This window comes from Aedes albopictus, chromosome 3 (assembly GCF_035046485.1).
Source record: "Aedes albopictus strain Foshan chromosome 3, AalbF5, whole genome shotgun sequence".
In the NCBI taxonomy this organism is placed as follows: domain Eukaryota; kingdom Metazoa; phylum Arthropoda; class Insecta; order Diptera; family Culicidae; genus Aedes; species Aedes albopictus.
The window spans coordinates 152005670-152022219 of NC_085138.1; the positions used below are offsets into that span (position 1 = coordinate 152005670).

General features: G+C 41.5%; 1 protein-coding gene across 30 annotated transcripts in view; it reads left to right on the top strand.

Annotated features, from left to right (window-relative positions):
* The window catches only part of LOC109431900 (tropomyosin-2), a 164621-nt gene that overhangs the window by 25407 nt on the left and 122664 nt on the right, over positions 1–16550 (top strand). For 10 of the 30 annotated variants that reach the window (XM_062842711.1, XM_062842703.1, XM_062842710.1 and 7 more), the window contains exon 2: positions 9553–9922. In XM_062842711.1, coding sequence (XP_062698695.1) covers positions 9683–9922 — 240 coding nt within the window. In that variant the 5' untranslated portion in view covers positions 9553–9682. Of the gene's footprint in view, positions 1–9552; positions 9923–11135; positions 13534–16550 lie in introns of those variants that run through there. The other 20 variants (XM_062842700.1, XM_062842699.1, XM_062842694.1 and 17 more) reach the window with 16 other exon arrangements.

Consider the following 16550-nt stretch of genomic DNA (forward strand, 5'->3'; position numbering starts at 1 on the left):
ATCGAGGTAGACGTTTACAAAGTTACGCTACGCACGACCGAGAACTAGTCTTGCTCATGCCTACCTCACGTCGCTCGATCAGATCAGACCGACTCACGTGGCGCTACCAGCAGGAGTTGTATGATTACAGTAATACGATACCCTTTTTGCGTGCGCTTTTTCCATACGTGCTGCTCACCTGAGTTCTGATTTAGTGGAATAGCCCCCGCACCGTGTGTGACATCCGACCATCCGACACGACTCGCCACAACGGAACCTCTCCATGTGGCACCACTCTCAGGGCACCATCAAGTTCCTATGACATAATAAGAGGAACAATCAAGTTTAAATTCATGCTCTCGTGTGGCGAGTCTCCTCTTACGTTATTGCTGGGGGTCTTCAGCACGATTCTTATGGGTCAGTGCAGTGCCGGGGTAGGCAGGTACCCACAACGATTATGGGATGACCAAAAATGGACAACCGTCAAGGCCGTCGTCGACGCGTACGACTGCCTTGCTGTTGATGGTGTAGATCTCGCTGCGCGCAGCGCGCAGGGCAAGTCCACGCAAAGGAACTTTAAAAAACATTATCGTTGCTTCCTCTACTGTTTATCCCTTGCGAAGGGGTGCCGAGCGGAACTAGAGGAGGAGTCTCGTCGGTCGGCAGCAAAAGTGGGGAGGAAAAGTCTCGGGGCGATGGCGACGGTCGTCGACGTCTCAATTTCGAGCTCTCGGTCGGACGAGTGGACGGACAGTATCTACTGCGGGATCGTTCGCGTACGGTCGTTACTCGGAGGTGCGTACCTAGTTCGTTGCGCTCATTGTGATTGTGGGTTGTGTTGTGGTGATCGTCGGCAAGCGAATCAGCTGGGCTGGGATTACTTAATTTGAGCTATTTATTTTTAAGGACACACATTCTGGGTGGTCTCTCCCGGCGTTGCGCACAAGGTGAAAGTGTTTTGTCAACTGGTACGGATCGTTTTCGGCGTGAATAACATGGTGTTGCACTGAACATAAAAATAACACTTTTTAGGATCTATTTATTAAAAACTCGAAAGAAATTTACAATTGCTTTAACCTTTTAGGTATATCATAAGAATCGAACCCGCCGTCTCCGGATTGCACAGTGGTCCAGGACCCAGGTTTACGAGGAAAGATGCATTCAACGCCTTCAAACATTTAATAAGAAGAAAATCATCAATATCTTTTGAACGGAATGACGTAGCAACACTCTCCGTGCACGAAAATATGCGTTTTGAAAGCTCTAAAAGTGATACTTTAACGATTTTGATGATTAATTTGAAGTAAAAAAGGTAAAGCGAAAAAAACTGTTTTGACCAAATTTGAAGCATTTTCCCATAGTTTTCATAGGGTGGTACCTACTAGTTCAAATCGTTTTATCACTCTATATTTATCATTTTAAATTTCTCATCAAAGTCGTCAACAAACCACTTTTAGAGCTTTTAAAAACGCACATTTCGTGCGCGGAGAATGTTGATGTGATGTTTTTGTTCCGATTAATCGATTTTTCGAATCGATGTTGAAGCCCCACGAAATCGACCAAATCATTTTTTTACATTCGATTTTTCTTTCGATTCAAAAATATTAAATTTATTTTTTTTTTCAGAATGATTCCGAATGGATTCTGAACATTGTTTTTGTCTTGGATTCTAGATGAATGTTTCTTAATAATGTTGTGGAACCTTCTCAGGGTTATGGGGCAATCTCTGGGATTCTAATGGGATGTCTTTCAATACTGCAGGAGAACTTCTCTGAGGATTCTAGGAGAATCCCTCTCAGGATTCTGGAAGAATCCTTCTGGGAGTTCTGGGGATATCCGTCTAGGCATTCTGGGAGAATCCCGAGGAAAAACTTCTCAACATTCTGAGCTAGGGGTAAGACAGATCTAACGAGAGAAATTCAGTGCTCGAAGTGTTGTTCAGAATTCCTCACAATTCCTCAGATTTTCTCCCATTTATGCCAAAGTGTGATCTGGCACCAATATCAAACTGCAAAGTGTTGCGAGTGCTGAATGAAAATTGCAGTTTTAGGGATGTATTTCTACCAATTAAGTCGATCATCGACAAAAAAAGTTACTCAGAATTTCTCAGAGTTGCTCTCGTTTTCACAGTTTCTTGCCCCTAGATTCTGAGGGAATCCATCACAGGATTCCAGGAGAATCCATCTCAGGAATCTGAGGAAATCTCTCAGGATTCTAGAAGAATTCCTCTAAAGATTTTGAGAGAACCCATGTCAGAAAACTGGGGCAATCTTTCCCAGAATTCTAAGGAAATCCTTAATAGAATTCAGGGACAATTTCTATTGAAAGACTTTTTCTCTCTTTTCTGGGATAAGGTCTCTCAGGATGCTGGTGCGATAATTTTCAGCAATTTGGAGGAATCTTTCACAGAATTTTAGAGCAATCCTCAGAATGATGGAAAAGTCTCTTTAGAAATTATGGCGGATTTTTTTTCCAGGGAATCTCTGGTTTCTAAGGGAATTCATTTCAGGATTCCATACGAAGGGTGAAATCCCTTTCAGGATGCTAAGAAATTTCTTGATGATTTGGGCTGATTTCTCTAAGGATTCTGGAAGACCCTCACTTAGGATCCCACTCAGAATTCTGAGCATTTTCAGGAACTCCTCTCACTTCTTGGAGAATCATACTCGGCATTCTCAGAATTTTGGCAAAATTCTTCTCAGAATTGTGGGGGAATATTTCTTAGAATTCTGGGGGAATCCTACACAGGATCACCAGAATCCGTCTCAGGGTTCTGCGTAAGATCCTTTTAAGATTCTGGAGGAATACCACTAAGTATTCTGCGGGTACTCTTTTCCAGATTCTCTGAAAATTCGGCTTTCTGGGGTAATCCCCGTCAGGATTCTGGGGAAATTTATCTCAAGATTCTGGGGAATTTGTCGCATGATTTTGGAGAAACCCTCGCATAGATTTTATGATTCCTCTTAGGGTTTGGAAGAAATCCTTCTCAGAATTCTACGAGAATCCCGGTAGAATTTTGTTTTCTGTGTTCTGGAAGAGTTGCTCGAAGAAATCACTTTCAGGATTCTGGAAGATTCCCTCTTGGTAATCAGGGAAAATCCCTGACAAGTTTATGGGAAAATTCTCTTGAGATTATGGTGTAATAGTTCAATGAATTCTAGAGAAATCACTCTCAGTATTCTGGGATAATCCCTTTCAGAAGTTTACGGGTGTCTTTTCAAAGATTGTATGGGAATGTCTTTCAGAAATATGCGATAATTTCCTGTTTTATGTGAGAATACCTCTCAGAATTCTAGATAATCCCTCTTAGTATGCTGGGGAAGTCCATTCTAGAAGTTTTCGTAATCCCTTCCAGGGAGAATCCTTATCAGATTTTCGGAAAAGAAATCTCTTAGGTTCTTCAGGGTAATTTGTTTTTGGTGAATTCATTTAGGAATCCAAAAATCTTTTGTTTTTGTGAGAATCTCTCACAAATTATCTCAAGAATGTGGAAGAACCGTTCTTGGAATTCCTTTCAGGGTTCTGGGAGAATTCTTCTTAGGATTCTGGAACATTTTGGAAGAATCCCAAGGAAAAGCTTCTTTTAGGATTCTGAGACAATCTATCACAGGATTCTGGGAGAATTCCTCTCGGGACTCTGCGACAATCCGTTTCATAGATATGGAGTAATCTCTCTCGGGATTCTAGGGAAATCCTTAGACTTTAATATAATTCGAAGGGAATTCCTACCAAGACAACGGAAGAGTCTTGCTTTCTTTTCTAGATACACTAGCGAACATCAAAGCGATCGAACACTACCCAACAAATATTTTCGCTGTATAAGAGTGGAACAAAACACTCTTAAGCAAACATCAGCTTAAGAAACTGTTATTCAGCTTGTTCTGTTACATGGGTTCGGCCTCTGGTGGAAGGATCGCGGAAATCAAATGAAATTCAAATTCATCGTTAGATGCTTGTGCCAAGCCCTTTCGAAGAGGGTTACGTCTGTTTGTCTGTGGTTCTACCGTAGCTGTCAAAGGTGTACCGCAGCCATGAAAATCATCTTACACCTTGTCCTTTTTTTACGTCCATGCTTGGCTAAGCGACAAAAAATTCTACCGCTAAGACAATGAGCAAACTCAACAGTTTTATATTTTTTAAAACATCTTCGTGATTAGGAGAAGTATACAAAAATATAAAAATACTAGCTGTACCCGGCAAACTCTGTCTTGCCTACTGCGTTTTTTGACGTTTCAAGTTTCAATCCAAGACCAAGTCCCCGGTCACAAAGTGTATGAAATATCGATTTTAAAAAACTCTCAATTTTTCATATTTTTGGCCTCATAAACCTACCTTGGGTGAAAACTAACAGAACAAAACTAAGACGATCAAAATCGGACGTTCCGTTCGCAAGTTATGCGCGGTCCCACGTATGCCACTGCATTTTTATATATATAGATATATTTTGATCATTATTTTGTCGGTAGAATTTTTTTTCGCAAAGCCAATAGTGGACGTAAATCAAGGTTTAGGTGTAGCATTGGAACAGATAGCCAAATGAATAAAAAGGGCTTACACAGTGAATTGCTTTGAAAAGCAACAACAAACAATAGGGGTATTCACTAAACACATTCAATAACTGCGTAAGCCGTGATTATCTGATTATTGAAATGTTTCATGACATTGCGAATGCAATAATCAAAGATTGCCTTGTTAATTGCGACGTTTAATCAGTTTACGCTGTTTAGTGAATCTCCTAAATGATAATCGGTTTTGTATCTAAGGCATCCTTGGGCCGATTGAAAATCAATATTCTGAAAGCTAAGGTAACTTTCTAATTTACAGTAAAACGGCTTTTTTTTTCTCTAAAATTGCAATATGGTAAAACCTACAATTTACTCAATTTTACGAGCTTTTAAGAAAAGCTTATTTTGCTTTCATTCTAATGTTTTTTTTTTGGGAAAAACGTGTACACTCATTTCTGTCAAACTGTCAAACAGAAAAACAAAAATATGTTTTCCCAAGTAATCAAACTTCAGATATAAGGGTACTTTATGAGTTATGCAGCTTGTTAGAGATTGCTCTTCAGCCTTCTAAGCAGTTTTATTTTTAAGTAACTTTGAATTTGGAAGGTTCACATAAGGAAGATTCTCAGCAGCTTCTGATGGAACTCCCACAAAATGAATGTAAATACAAAAACGTAATTTCTGACAACCTGTCATGCGAGAAACATGCCCAAACTTACTTTACCTTCTTAATATACTTTATCGCAACTGTGATGTTACGGTAGAGAGTGGGCTCTCACGCAGCGGCAACCGGTTCGAATCCCGTGGGCGTCATACATTTTAATTATATTTTCATTTGAACTTCATGTTTTTTTATATGGTCATTTCAAATTTGTTGTCTATGAAATGTTTTGTCTACAAAATTGTTTTTGCTAAAATGACAAAAAATATTTTCTTAGAACACCATGCTACAGTAGACGTTTGCTAACTGCAACATGTTAACGTTTCACTTAGCGAATGAAATTCGATTTCTGCAACAACTGACAGCTGTCAAAGAACTGTCAGTTGCTGCAAAATGCAGCCAATGTGCATTCGGAAAACATCGCACTGCATCAAAAGTGCATCCGAAAAACATCGCATCGCTGTTGACATTTCGTTTTGAAGGATAGCGGTGAGATAACTGCAAAATCGTTGCACTTAGCGGACTTGCAGTTAAAAATCATTGCAGTTAAAGCGTTTGCACCGAGCGAACGTCTACTGTACTGGAACGAACTTAAACGAACTTGAGAGTTGCTACAAAGTTGCGAGTAACATCTTTGAAGCTGCTTAAGAGACAAACAATGGGCCTTGTTGCGAACTTATGTGTTATGTTCCAGCAAGGCGCATTGTTAGCCTCTTAAGCAGCCAGAAAGTACCATTCGGAACTTTATCCGAACTTCCTAGAACTTGAAAGAGCATTTTGTCAAGGGAAGTGGAACCTTTGCTTACTTGGGTAACCACCTTTTCTTTTCAATACATTTTTTTCTCACCGCGTTCCGTAATTTTTACCAAATTCTGAATCGTTGAGCGTTCGGTTATGGTTTTACCAAAATTGTGTAGAAATATCATATTTCGGTAAAATGTTATCGTTTATCTGTCAAACTATAACGAAGTTCAAGTAAAGTTATTTGCAGTGTTGGTAAATGCATAAAATGCCTTTGATGAGTAATTTTGGTGTATTGTGCTGTCAGTTTTGTTGCGCATGATTCATTCAAGTACTGCATGGTTGTTGCACGAAAAATCGATGGAGATTACAAGACATTTGGTTTTAATATACAATTAAATCTAAAGTAAAGTATGTTAATTTTAAAAATAAAGTAGGTAAATTAAGTTTGAGTTTTTTTTCCCGGGTGTTATCGAAAAAAGACAAAGTTGCATCTTAACAGTATTACCGGCCTCGGTAATGAATTTCTCACCAAGTGAGCTGACCAAAAGCGGACAAAATAAACCATTTTCCTAAACATAGTATTTCGGGAATTTTTCGCATTATTTTCGTAACGAGTTTCTTCAAAAGTTCAATAGAGAAATTCTAAGAAATTTACCTGGATTTCGTAAGGAGTCTGCATAATTTCTCGCCAAAAAATACTTCTGGATTTCTGCCGAAATTATTCCGGGCATTTTCCCGAAAAGTTATGCTGAAGTTTTTTGACAAATTTTCCTACGATTACCAAAATAATGGTCAAATAAATATTTTCAATTTTCATTTATTAAACAGTTAGGGGCCTTGGCAAATATTCCCCACATGATTTTGTTAGGAATGATTGACCAGAGCAATCGAAATTGCACAAGGAATCAATGAATAGAGCTTGGGAGTAGCCTACTATTCTCAATGTGCACAGTTCGAGAACTCACCCGTAATGTCAATAACGGCGCTGGCCATGTCCTTCTTTACGGTCATCGAGTCAAGAAACAACACAAAACTAAGAACCCGATCATTTATTGTTTTCGTTTGCGCGCGAAACAATGGCGAACGCGATCCCCCATACAAACTTCAATTTGATAAAAATTGGATTTCGGCCCAGTTTGGCTTACAGATTTAGAATATGGAATGATCTCAACACCGCTAAAGAAGCCAATTGCAATGTCGCAGGATTATTGAGGGTATTTTATGGCAAACGGCTTGACAAAATATTGTCTACCAATATTCTTTGAAGAATTTTTCGTCTACATTTTGCTAAAGTTGTTGTGGAAAAACACCGGAATTCTGATGAATGTTTTGAAAGGTTTTCTAATATAATTTCTTCAGCTATTTTTTAGCATATAAAAAAAGGGTTTTTAATATGCTTACCGAAATAAGCTTGGCTATAAATAGCATATTTTGATATGGAGATAAATCGCTGGCACCAATTCGACATCTACATGTTTTGCCGTAAACATGTACACTCCCGTTCAAAAGTTTGGGGTCACCCCCTCAAAAACATGTCATTTTTTTAGGCCCATATCTCCGCTAATTTGCGTCCGATTTCAAAACCCTAGGTTTCATTCAAAAGATAATAAGTCAAAGAAACTTTGAACATAATTTAAAAGAAACTTTTTCAACAAATTTTGTATGTAAACTTAACCCAAAGTTGCCAAATTTTCTAAAAAATGAATATAAACTTACGGCAATGTCGCTGGAACTTGGGTCGACCAAATTTTAAGATGAGAGCGGTAATATGACCCATTTTCTATTAGGTTTCAACTGCTTTTTACAGAACTTAGCTAAAAAATCTAGAAAAAAAAACTTATTAAGTAAATTAATCCTTGATGTCATCGACCAAAAGTTTGGGGTCACCCCTCAATATGATGTATCGGCCAAAAGTTTGGGGTCACTTTCGTAAAACATGGAAAAGTGATTTCGTGATATCTTCGTCATCTATAGTTCAATTTTAATTATTTTTGGCTCATTTCAAAGATAATCAACTAAATTTACGTTTGATGTCTTCAACTTAACATATTTAACGATTTTTGTATATAAAAATGTTATGTAAGGTTAGCACATTTTACCACGCTTCAAAAAATGAGGCAACTTTACGTTAAGTTTTAGTATGTAAATTTCAACAAATATGTGTGGTTCAATGTCTATGCAGTAAATATCATTCATTTTGTTTCAAATAAGCCAAGAAGAATTAAAATTGAATGAAAGATGACAAAGATATCAACAAATCACTTTTCCATGTTTTACGATAGTGACCCCAAACTTTTGGCCGATACAGCATTTTGTGGGGTGACCCCAAACTTTTGGTCGATGACATCAAGGGTTAATTTACTTACTAACTTTTTTTCTAGATTTTTTAGCTAAGTTCTGTAAAAAGCAGTTGAAAGCTAATAGAAAATGGGTCATATTACCGCTCTCATCTTAAAATTTGGTCGACCCAACTTCCAGCGACACTGCCGTAAGTATATATTCATTTTTTAGAAAATTTGGCAACTTTGGATTAAGTTTACATACAACATTTGTTGAAAAAGTTTCTTTTAAATCATGTTCAAAGTTTCTTTGACTTATTATCTTTTGAATGAAACCTAGGGTTTTGAAATCGGACGCAAATTGGCGGAGATATGGGCCTAAAAAAATGACATGTTTTTGAGGGGGTGACCCCAAACTTTTGAACGGGAGTGTATGTCTCTTCTTGTGGTATTATACTGTTAAATGCATTGCTATCCATGCACACACCAGAAGCACGTGTTTTACGAACAACTTTGGATTTGAATTGCGAAAACAAATCCACATGCTTCGGTAGGAATCGAACCCACGACTCCTAATTCGCTAGACGGGCGCTTTTTTCCTCCAAGCTACGGAGTCACTGACCATCTCCGTCCCCTGAAGGCATAGAACTGAACTCGATTCTACTAATGCACATAGGTAGTTTGTTCTCTTCTACAATCCAAATTAGCCCTACACGAATGTTTATTAGGGTAAAGTGCCGTAAACATCAGTTCATTTCAGTTCACTTCTGTGCCTTCAGGGGCGGAGATGGAAGTGTTTCCGTAGCTTGGAGGACAGAAGTGCTGATCTAGTGAATTTGAAATCGTGGGTTCAATTCCCACCTGAGCACGTTGGATCAGCAATATGATATTTTTGCTTTCAAAGTTGATAGTCTTTCGATACCTAACCTCACATTCGATCGCCAATAGTTTATGAACCTACAATATACGTTAATCTTAGATATGCCTATTATTTTTAATTACAACACAGTGTTATCACAGACAAACAGACGTAACACTTGGGAAATTTCCATCGACCACGCTTTTAACGATCATTTTAAATCTTCATAGTTGTGCCTTTCACAACCAGAGGCGCGCGCATCCTTTTTCTTTGTGTTTGACGTTTCACACTAGCGCCTTCTGTTGACGATAATTCACAACGCAGTGTTTCGTGAAACATTTCCACCAGGTTATGGCAGTGAAAGTGGGCTACAAATTTTCCCGAAAATTGTTACGTGTTACGTCTGTTTGTCTGTGGTGTTATGGTTGAACGGACCCATGCTACTTTTCCACAGAACTTCACTTAACTATGAACTATAGTAAAAAGATTCTCGTACTAATGACGTTATTCTCTCCTCTCCTGCAGGTCACGTGCGGTTTCGCGATCTTCAGTGTTGTTTCCCTAGAACCACGGTTAACCCGCGTCGTTGTCGTCGTCGTCGTTGTTGTTGTTTTTAGTGTTTCGTTAGTGAAGTGCACACAGAAATCCACCGAAAATGGATGCCATCAAGAAGAAGATGCAGGCGATGAAGCTGGAGAAGGACAACGCGTTGGATCGCGCCCTTCTCTGCGAACAGCAGGCCCGCGACGCCAACCTGCGCGCGGAAAAGGCCGAAGAAGAGGCCCGCCAGCTGCAGAAGAAGATCCAGGCCATTGAAAACGACCTGGATCAGACCCAGGAGGCGCTGATGGCCGTCAACGCCAAGCTGGAAGAGAAGGAGAAGGCTCTCCAGAACGTAAGTACCTACTGTCTATAGCTAGATGCCTTTCATTAATTCGACTCGGTTGAAAATAGGGTCCTAAAATTATATACACTGTTTTATCAAATAATACGAACAAACGTGGTATTCTGAACACAACTGAACTATTCTTGAACTTGAAAAATGAAAGAATAATGCATAAACTTAGAATATGATATGTGATATGAAACATGATAAACAATGATAGTTTGACAAATGAGGTCAACTTTGACGTGATGGAATTTGACATCCAAGATTGCGACACAAGTGTTCAAATTATGACTACAAGCTTGATTTCCAAGATTTTATAGTTAAACATTCTTGTAAATTTCATTTGTTTGGAACATTTCAGCAGCATGTTTGTTAAAGTTATTTCCGGAAATTCCGAAATACTGAATCACGTCCCAAAATCTTACGTTTAACGATGACATCACCTGATTTTCATCTCCATGTTTTCCCCAAAACGATACATTATTCAACAAGCGCCCACTGCGAATCGTTACCAAAAATGAGCCGCACCTCGCACGTCATTAATAATTTCCGGTCGACCCACAGTTTTGGCACCCAAAAACACACTCACACCATCGTCTACTCACAAAAAAAAACGAGAAATTGGATTCGTGATCCGCTCTGAATGCGAACATTTTGCGAACGAGCTAATTTTTCGCGTAATTTCATGTTGACGTGACAACTCGCTCGAAACAAGAAAAATAAAACGTTGCCCTTGAGCTAAAATTTTCATTCAGAAAAACGTTGAATCATTCGAGAAACCGCTCACAAGTTACAAAAAATTTCACACAAATTTGTGCGCTTCTGACATACGAGCGGTGCTGGTACGTGACCGGTAACGGGGGTTAAAATTAGAATGTGGTTTTTTGTTTCAGTGCAACTCGATTTTGGTGCATCACGAATGAAAAGGAATGCCACCTGCATTCGTTAGATAACCGTACGAAGTCCCCGCCGCAAAATACGCAGATGATATTGCATAATATCTCTTCTTGTTTGACAGATTCGATTTATAGCAAACAAGATGGCGGCGGCGGCGGCGGCGCTTTTTAATAAACATAGTAGGCGCGCTGCCTGGTAACACGCTCGCGGGAGCCAATATGGCGGCGTCCCCACGTTGCTGCCGCCGGTTGTAATATTTAATCTCGACGGCCGGGCAGAAAGATTCGAGAAAATGGGATCATCAGCAGCCAGCCGTTGGTTGGGATTCCGCTCGGTACGATGAAACTTTTATTTTTAGAGCTTCGTGCGAGTGGCATTCGCGGGTGCATTGCACGCATACCATCACCGCAGCGCGGCGGTATTAAATATGGCGTCATCTTCTTCATGCGATGCGATGTGCCGGCGGTCAGCTCATGCGCAGGGTGGTCGCATGACAAAGTCACGACGAAAGTGATCATGACCGGTCGGGTGGATCGGAGGTGTCATGACTAAATGGACTTTCTCTCGTTCATCTTCGAAGAGGATGATGGCGGTTGACAGATGAAGAGCGCCAGAGTTGGGCCAGAACCAATCATCCTCTAATTATACTTATAGGAACTGTGTTTATTGGTAATTTTGACTGCGGCGACAGCGAAGACTACTCCGACTCGTGATGTCGCCGATAGTGATCGTGGACGACAGCGGGGGTGTTGTGTCAGCCAGCCAGCCAGCGATCGCTACACGAGCGAGAGCAGGAAAATAGATTGAGAGCGCGAGGGTCAGCCAGAGGAATCGTAAGAATGCCGGCAGTTTTTTCGCTGGCCCCACGAGATCGGTGCGGAGTTTCATTCATGAGATAAGTACACTATCCGGCACATTGTTGGAAGAGACGAGATGCAGTGAAAACCGCATCCCGTGCTGCTCCGCAGAAAAAAAGAAAATACAAGTTGCATACAGAAGTTTAGTTTCGGTGCTGAAATTCTATAAACCAAGTGCGTATTATCGTCAAAGTACAAATTAACACGTAGAGTAAACCGCAGTCCGTGAACAGAAGAAGGAGAGCTTGTTTGTGGCGAATGATATCGGTTTGATTGGCGTAGAGAATGATCGGAGTGATATCGTATGGCAATAGAAAACGAGGATCGAGTTGTTTCAATAGTAAACCACGAGGCAACGGCGGTGGCGGTGGAAAACGTGCCAAAAAACAGCGACATTCACGACAGCATGCATCGGTGGCTGCAGCAGCAGCCAATCGTCGGGGTAATAACAGTGCCGGCCACGAGAGCGCGCTAGCGTTGATCAACTGTGGCCAAGAGCAGCTGACAGCGCAGAAGAGCCGAGCGAAAACTGTGGTGGCGAAAAAGAAGCGCCACCGAACAGCGAAACCAGCAAGCAGCAGACGTAGCTCAGTGTCAGTGACAGGAGCAGCAGCAGTGAGTAAAAAACAAGAACAAGTACGATCGACGAGTTCGGCAAGTTTGGCCGATGGTGGTGCTGCTAGTAAAATGTGCGAAAATAATCCCGTTCCGTCTGGAGGATCGGGCAGAAAACGGGGTCACCAGCATCACCCGAGGTTCAGCGGCAGCAGGAAGTCCAACGTACCGGCCGAGGACGTGATTGCAGCGTTGAGAGGTGCTTTCGATTGCAGCGGAACGATTACGACGACGACGACGTTGACGTCGGGAGGAGGAGGCAGTCTCAGCAGTAGCTCGTCATCGTCGTCACTGCTGATTGGCAACAGTATAGTAAACACAGATATAATCATTGGCGGAGACGAGAATGCGAATCCCAACCAGCAGAATGTCACCATCGGAGCGGGGGTGGAAGACGAAGACAAACAAACCATTCTGATGACGATCGATGCTGATAATGATGGTGGAGTTGCTGAAGATGATGATGATGTTGTAAATAATAATAGCCACAATCTAGGCCAGGATCTCAACCCGGAAGTGGAACTAGACCAAGATATCAGTAAAAGTATAATAGAAGACGACGAAAGGCTGATAGAACCAAGTGATGAGTTGATTAATCAACAACAAAGTAAGAACAACAGCAACAGCAATAGTCTAGTTAGTAGCGATATAAGCAATAGCACGGCTAGTAATGTAATAGTGATAGACGATGACGAGGACGACGATGGAGGAGGCAGCGCTGCTAGTGGCGAACCGTTGGAGATCAGCAAGCTGGAGGAACCGCCCAGCAGCGGTCAGGAGCTAGTCAAGCAAATCAGCAAGAAGCTGAAACGCAGCAAAAAGAGTCCGTCCTCGGATGATTCCAGCAATGCTAGCGCAGGCCGGAAAAAGTCCAGCACCGGCAGTAAAAAATCTTCCAAAAATTCCGATGGCAGTAGCAGCACCAGCAACGGCAGCAAGCAGCGGAAAAAGATCCGGGCTTCGACGGGTGATATTTCCAAACTGGAGCGAGCGCTGGGAGACGGAGCACCGTGCGAGGACGGGACAGCGGCGGACGAGAACGATCCGGATGCGGCGGAATGGGCCAAACTGCGCTGTACCAGCGAACGGACTGAGGTCATCGCCGAAAGGGAACATCGACGGCAGAAACGATGCGCGGACTATCCAGGGCTGGCTTTCGGACGGTCCATATTCAGCTCGGACACGATGATGAAGTTCAACATCATCCGGAACGAGCTGCACAACATCATGAAGACACAGTTGAAACGGGTAAATATGAACCAACTTTCTACGCACACATATCGGCTATATGGCGAGGATCGAATGGCGATCGCCGATTCCGGAGCGATCCGATCTCAATTTGTGACCCCCATATAGCCGATATGATCTAACAACCGAAATCGGTCCGTCTAGTTTGTAAGCGCCGAAGAAAGGAACCGATTGGTGCACAAACACACGATCGGGCACGATCACCAAGGTTCTTCGACGTGCGGGAACCGCGTGAGAAAGAAAAAGCACGGGGGTGAGCAAAATTCGAGAATGTGTGTTATTTTTAGAGGTGGAAAATTTTCCAAAAACATATTTTTCCTCGCGCTCGATCGCGGATCACAGCTGTGAACGGTACATTTTTTTTTGGTGCGGTGGCCCACACAGCCGAATTGGCCGAGAGCTTCGCGAGAAAATCAAGTGAAAACGAAACGAGAAACCGAGTCGAAGTCGAGTGGTGTGCAGTGGTTAAGGTTCGAAAGGGGAGAGAGTGAAAACATGATCGTCTTCGGAGAAGATTCGATTTTGGCGAACTTCAAGTACGATCGGTCAGAAACTGATTTGACGGAAAGAATCTAGATTGAGTTTAAATAAGGGCGAAAGTAACATGAGAGAGTTCTCTTCATCGACTCTCTCTTCTGGAAATTACAGTGACAAGATGCAAATTCAATCGAACTTTTTTACATTTAGACGCTAGATTGCATCGCAACCTAGCGATTCATGGCCAAAAAGTTCAATCATACTTGCATCTTGTCACTTTAATTTGAAGAAGAGAAAGTCGATGAAGAGAACTCTCTCATGTTACTTTCGCCCTTATTTAAACTCAATCTAGAGATCCTTAGTAGAACTTTCCGGAAAGTCAAGGCTCTTGGTGCAATATGAATCGCTATCCCCTAGAAACCGTGATTTGCATTTCGGATCCCGTCGCAGGAGCATCCCCATGTTCATGTGTTTGAGAAATTGTGCGATCGCCAAACGGTGAGCATGTACGACACGGATGCCCGAACGCTCTCGATCATTTTAATACGAATACCCCACATCTGACAGCTCTGGTTGGCTGGCTGGCGTATTCTCGCCGCATTCGTTTCGCACGATCGTTCGTTTGTGTATTTTAGAACGATCGTAAAATAACACTGACTGTTTACACATTAGGGAAATTCGCCTCGCCTTCGCTTCGGCTTGGATTGGCTGACTAGGCGGTGATCGCGTTTTTCACGATTTTTGAACAAAGGCCTAGGATTGTTTGGATCGGCTACGTGCCAAGGGACCTAGATTTTTCCCCCGCGTCACACGCTTCGTGACCATGACATGTCTGTCCGATCCGATCCGATCCTCGTTAGGGCCTCGTTCCATCTTCGTCCGATCGCAAGTCATAAATTTTACACAATCATAATTCACTCGGGGCTGTTTTCGACTGCCCAATTTCCAAAAAAAGTGAACCGGTGTTGAAAGTCTTGACTTCTGCCGATCGCTGCGTCGAGGGAAATCCAAATTATCACACAAAATTGAGCTAGCGCAAAAGGAAAAACGAACGCGCGTGTTGTGTAATTTATGGTTTTCGCGTTGGCTCGCTTCCTCCTCGAACGAAACAAAGGGGAGATCGCGCTTGGCCGGTGCCCGCCGACGAACGCACGAACGATCAGACGAGCTAGAGCTAGACACTTGATCAGGCTGAAGAGTAGTGAAAAATCAAAATAAAAACAACAAAGACAACAACAATAATGGCCATTGCTGCTAACGACTCTATCGCGTAGTTTGGGTTTTTGGTCTTGCATGGAGGTGGCCGAAGAAAATTTTGATCATGGACTCTGCTGATGACTTTTGCGCAGGGTTGCCATCGAGGCAGATAAGGGAAATCTTTACCAGACATGACAACACTGTTTTTCGAACAGTGTGGTGAACTTCCCATACAAATCGAATATTTCATAGTCTTGTCAAAGTTCTTGTGAATTTAGCCAATTTTTCCATGTAGACTTTCTGGCACCCCGGCTCTATCACCACGATTGTGGTGATTTTTTCATTTCGGCTACTTGTAGCTACATACCTTGTATGTACGTGCGAATCAAACGAAATGAGATCAGACGAAAACTGTTAATTGGCACTTGCCACGGTCCACGAAACAGGGGGACTGCGCTACGACGCGACGGTCGGTTGGCACTGGTAAATGGCAGATCATCAGCTGCAAAACGACCAGTCGCGAAGAAGATCTTGTTTGGAGGTTTGCCTGCTTGCAAGGGTTAAAGGCCACTTTTTTGTGGACTGAAATAAGTGATTTAACCCTAGTAGTCTAAACAAGTTATCAGTGAAAATAAAAAAATAAAAAAATACTCAAGTTATTTTTTTTGGAAACTTTCGTGTGTCGAAAATATATTCTGCAATTGTTGTGGTAAATAGTTTAAAAGGGAATTTCTACCTTAAAAAAGTTTAAAAAAGAATCTGCGACAGTTCTTTTGAGAATTTTTCAGGCAATTCCTTTGGAAATATTTTTATTCAAAACTTTTACGAAAAACTTCTTTAATGGCTTCTGGAACTTCTGCAGAAATGAATTTCAAAATTTATATGGAAATTTCGTATCTGCCTTTGGAGATGCAGCAGAAAAAGTTTTGCAGAACACTACAAATGTATCGAGCTTCACGTTGGGCGACACAATACGAACAGCTGTTATGTTATCAGAACCCTACAAGTGCTCTATTTTTTCCTGACGAAACATACATAGAACACTACAAATGCACATTAAAATATAACATCACGAATTCACACTTACAACGCAAAATATAAAAGCACCCAGTTATCCTCAAAGGAATAACAATTTACGCTCATAGGTTTCATTTATTGGTTTTGGTCCATCAGTCAACACACAGTAAATTTCATGTTTGTCACTCTGTGAAATTTTGTGTAATAACTATTGGCTGTAGAATTTCAATTGCTTTGAAAATTCTTCCAGCAATTGTTATTACATTTACTCCAACAATTTCTATATGATTATATTTTTAATAAGATTTTCTTGGGCAATTTATTTT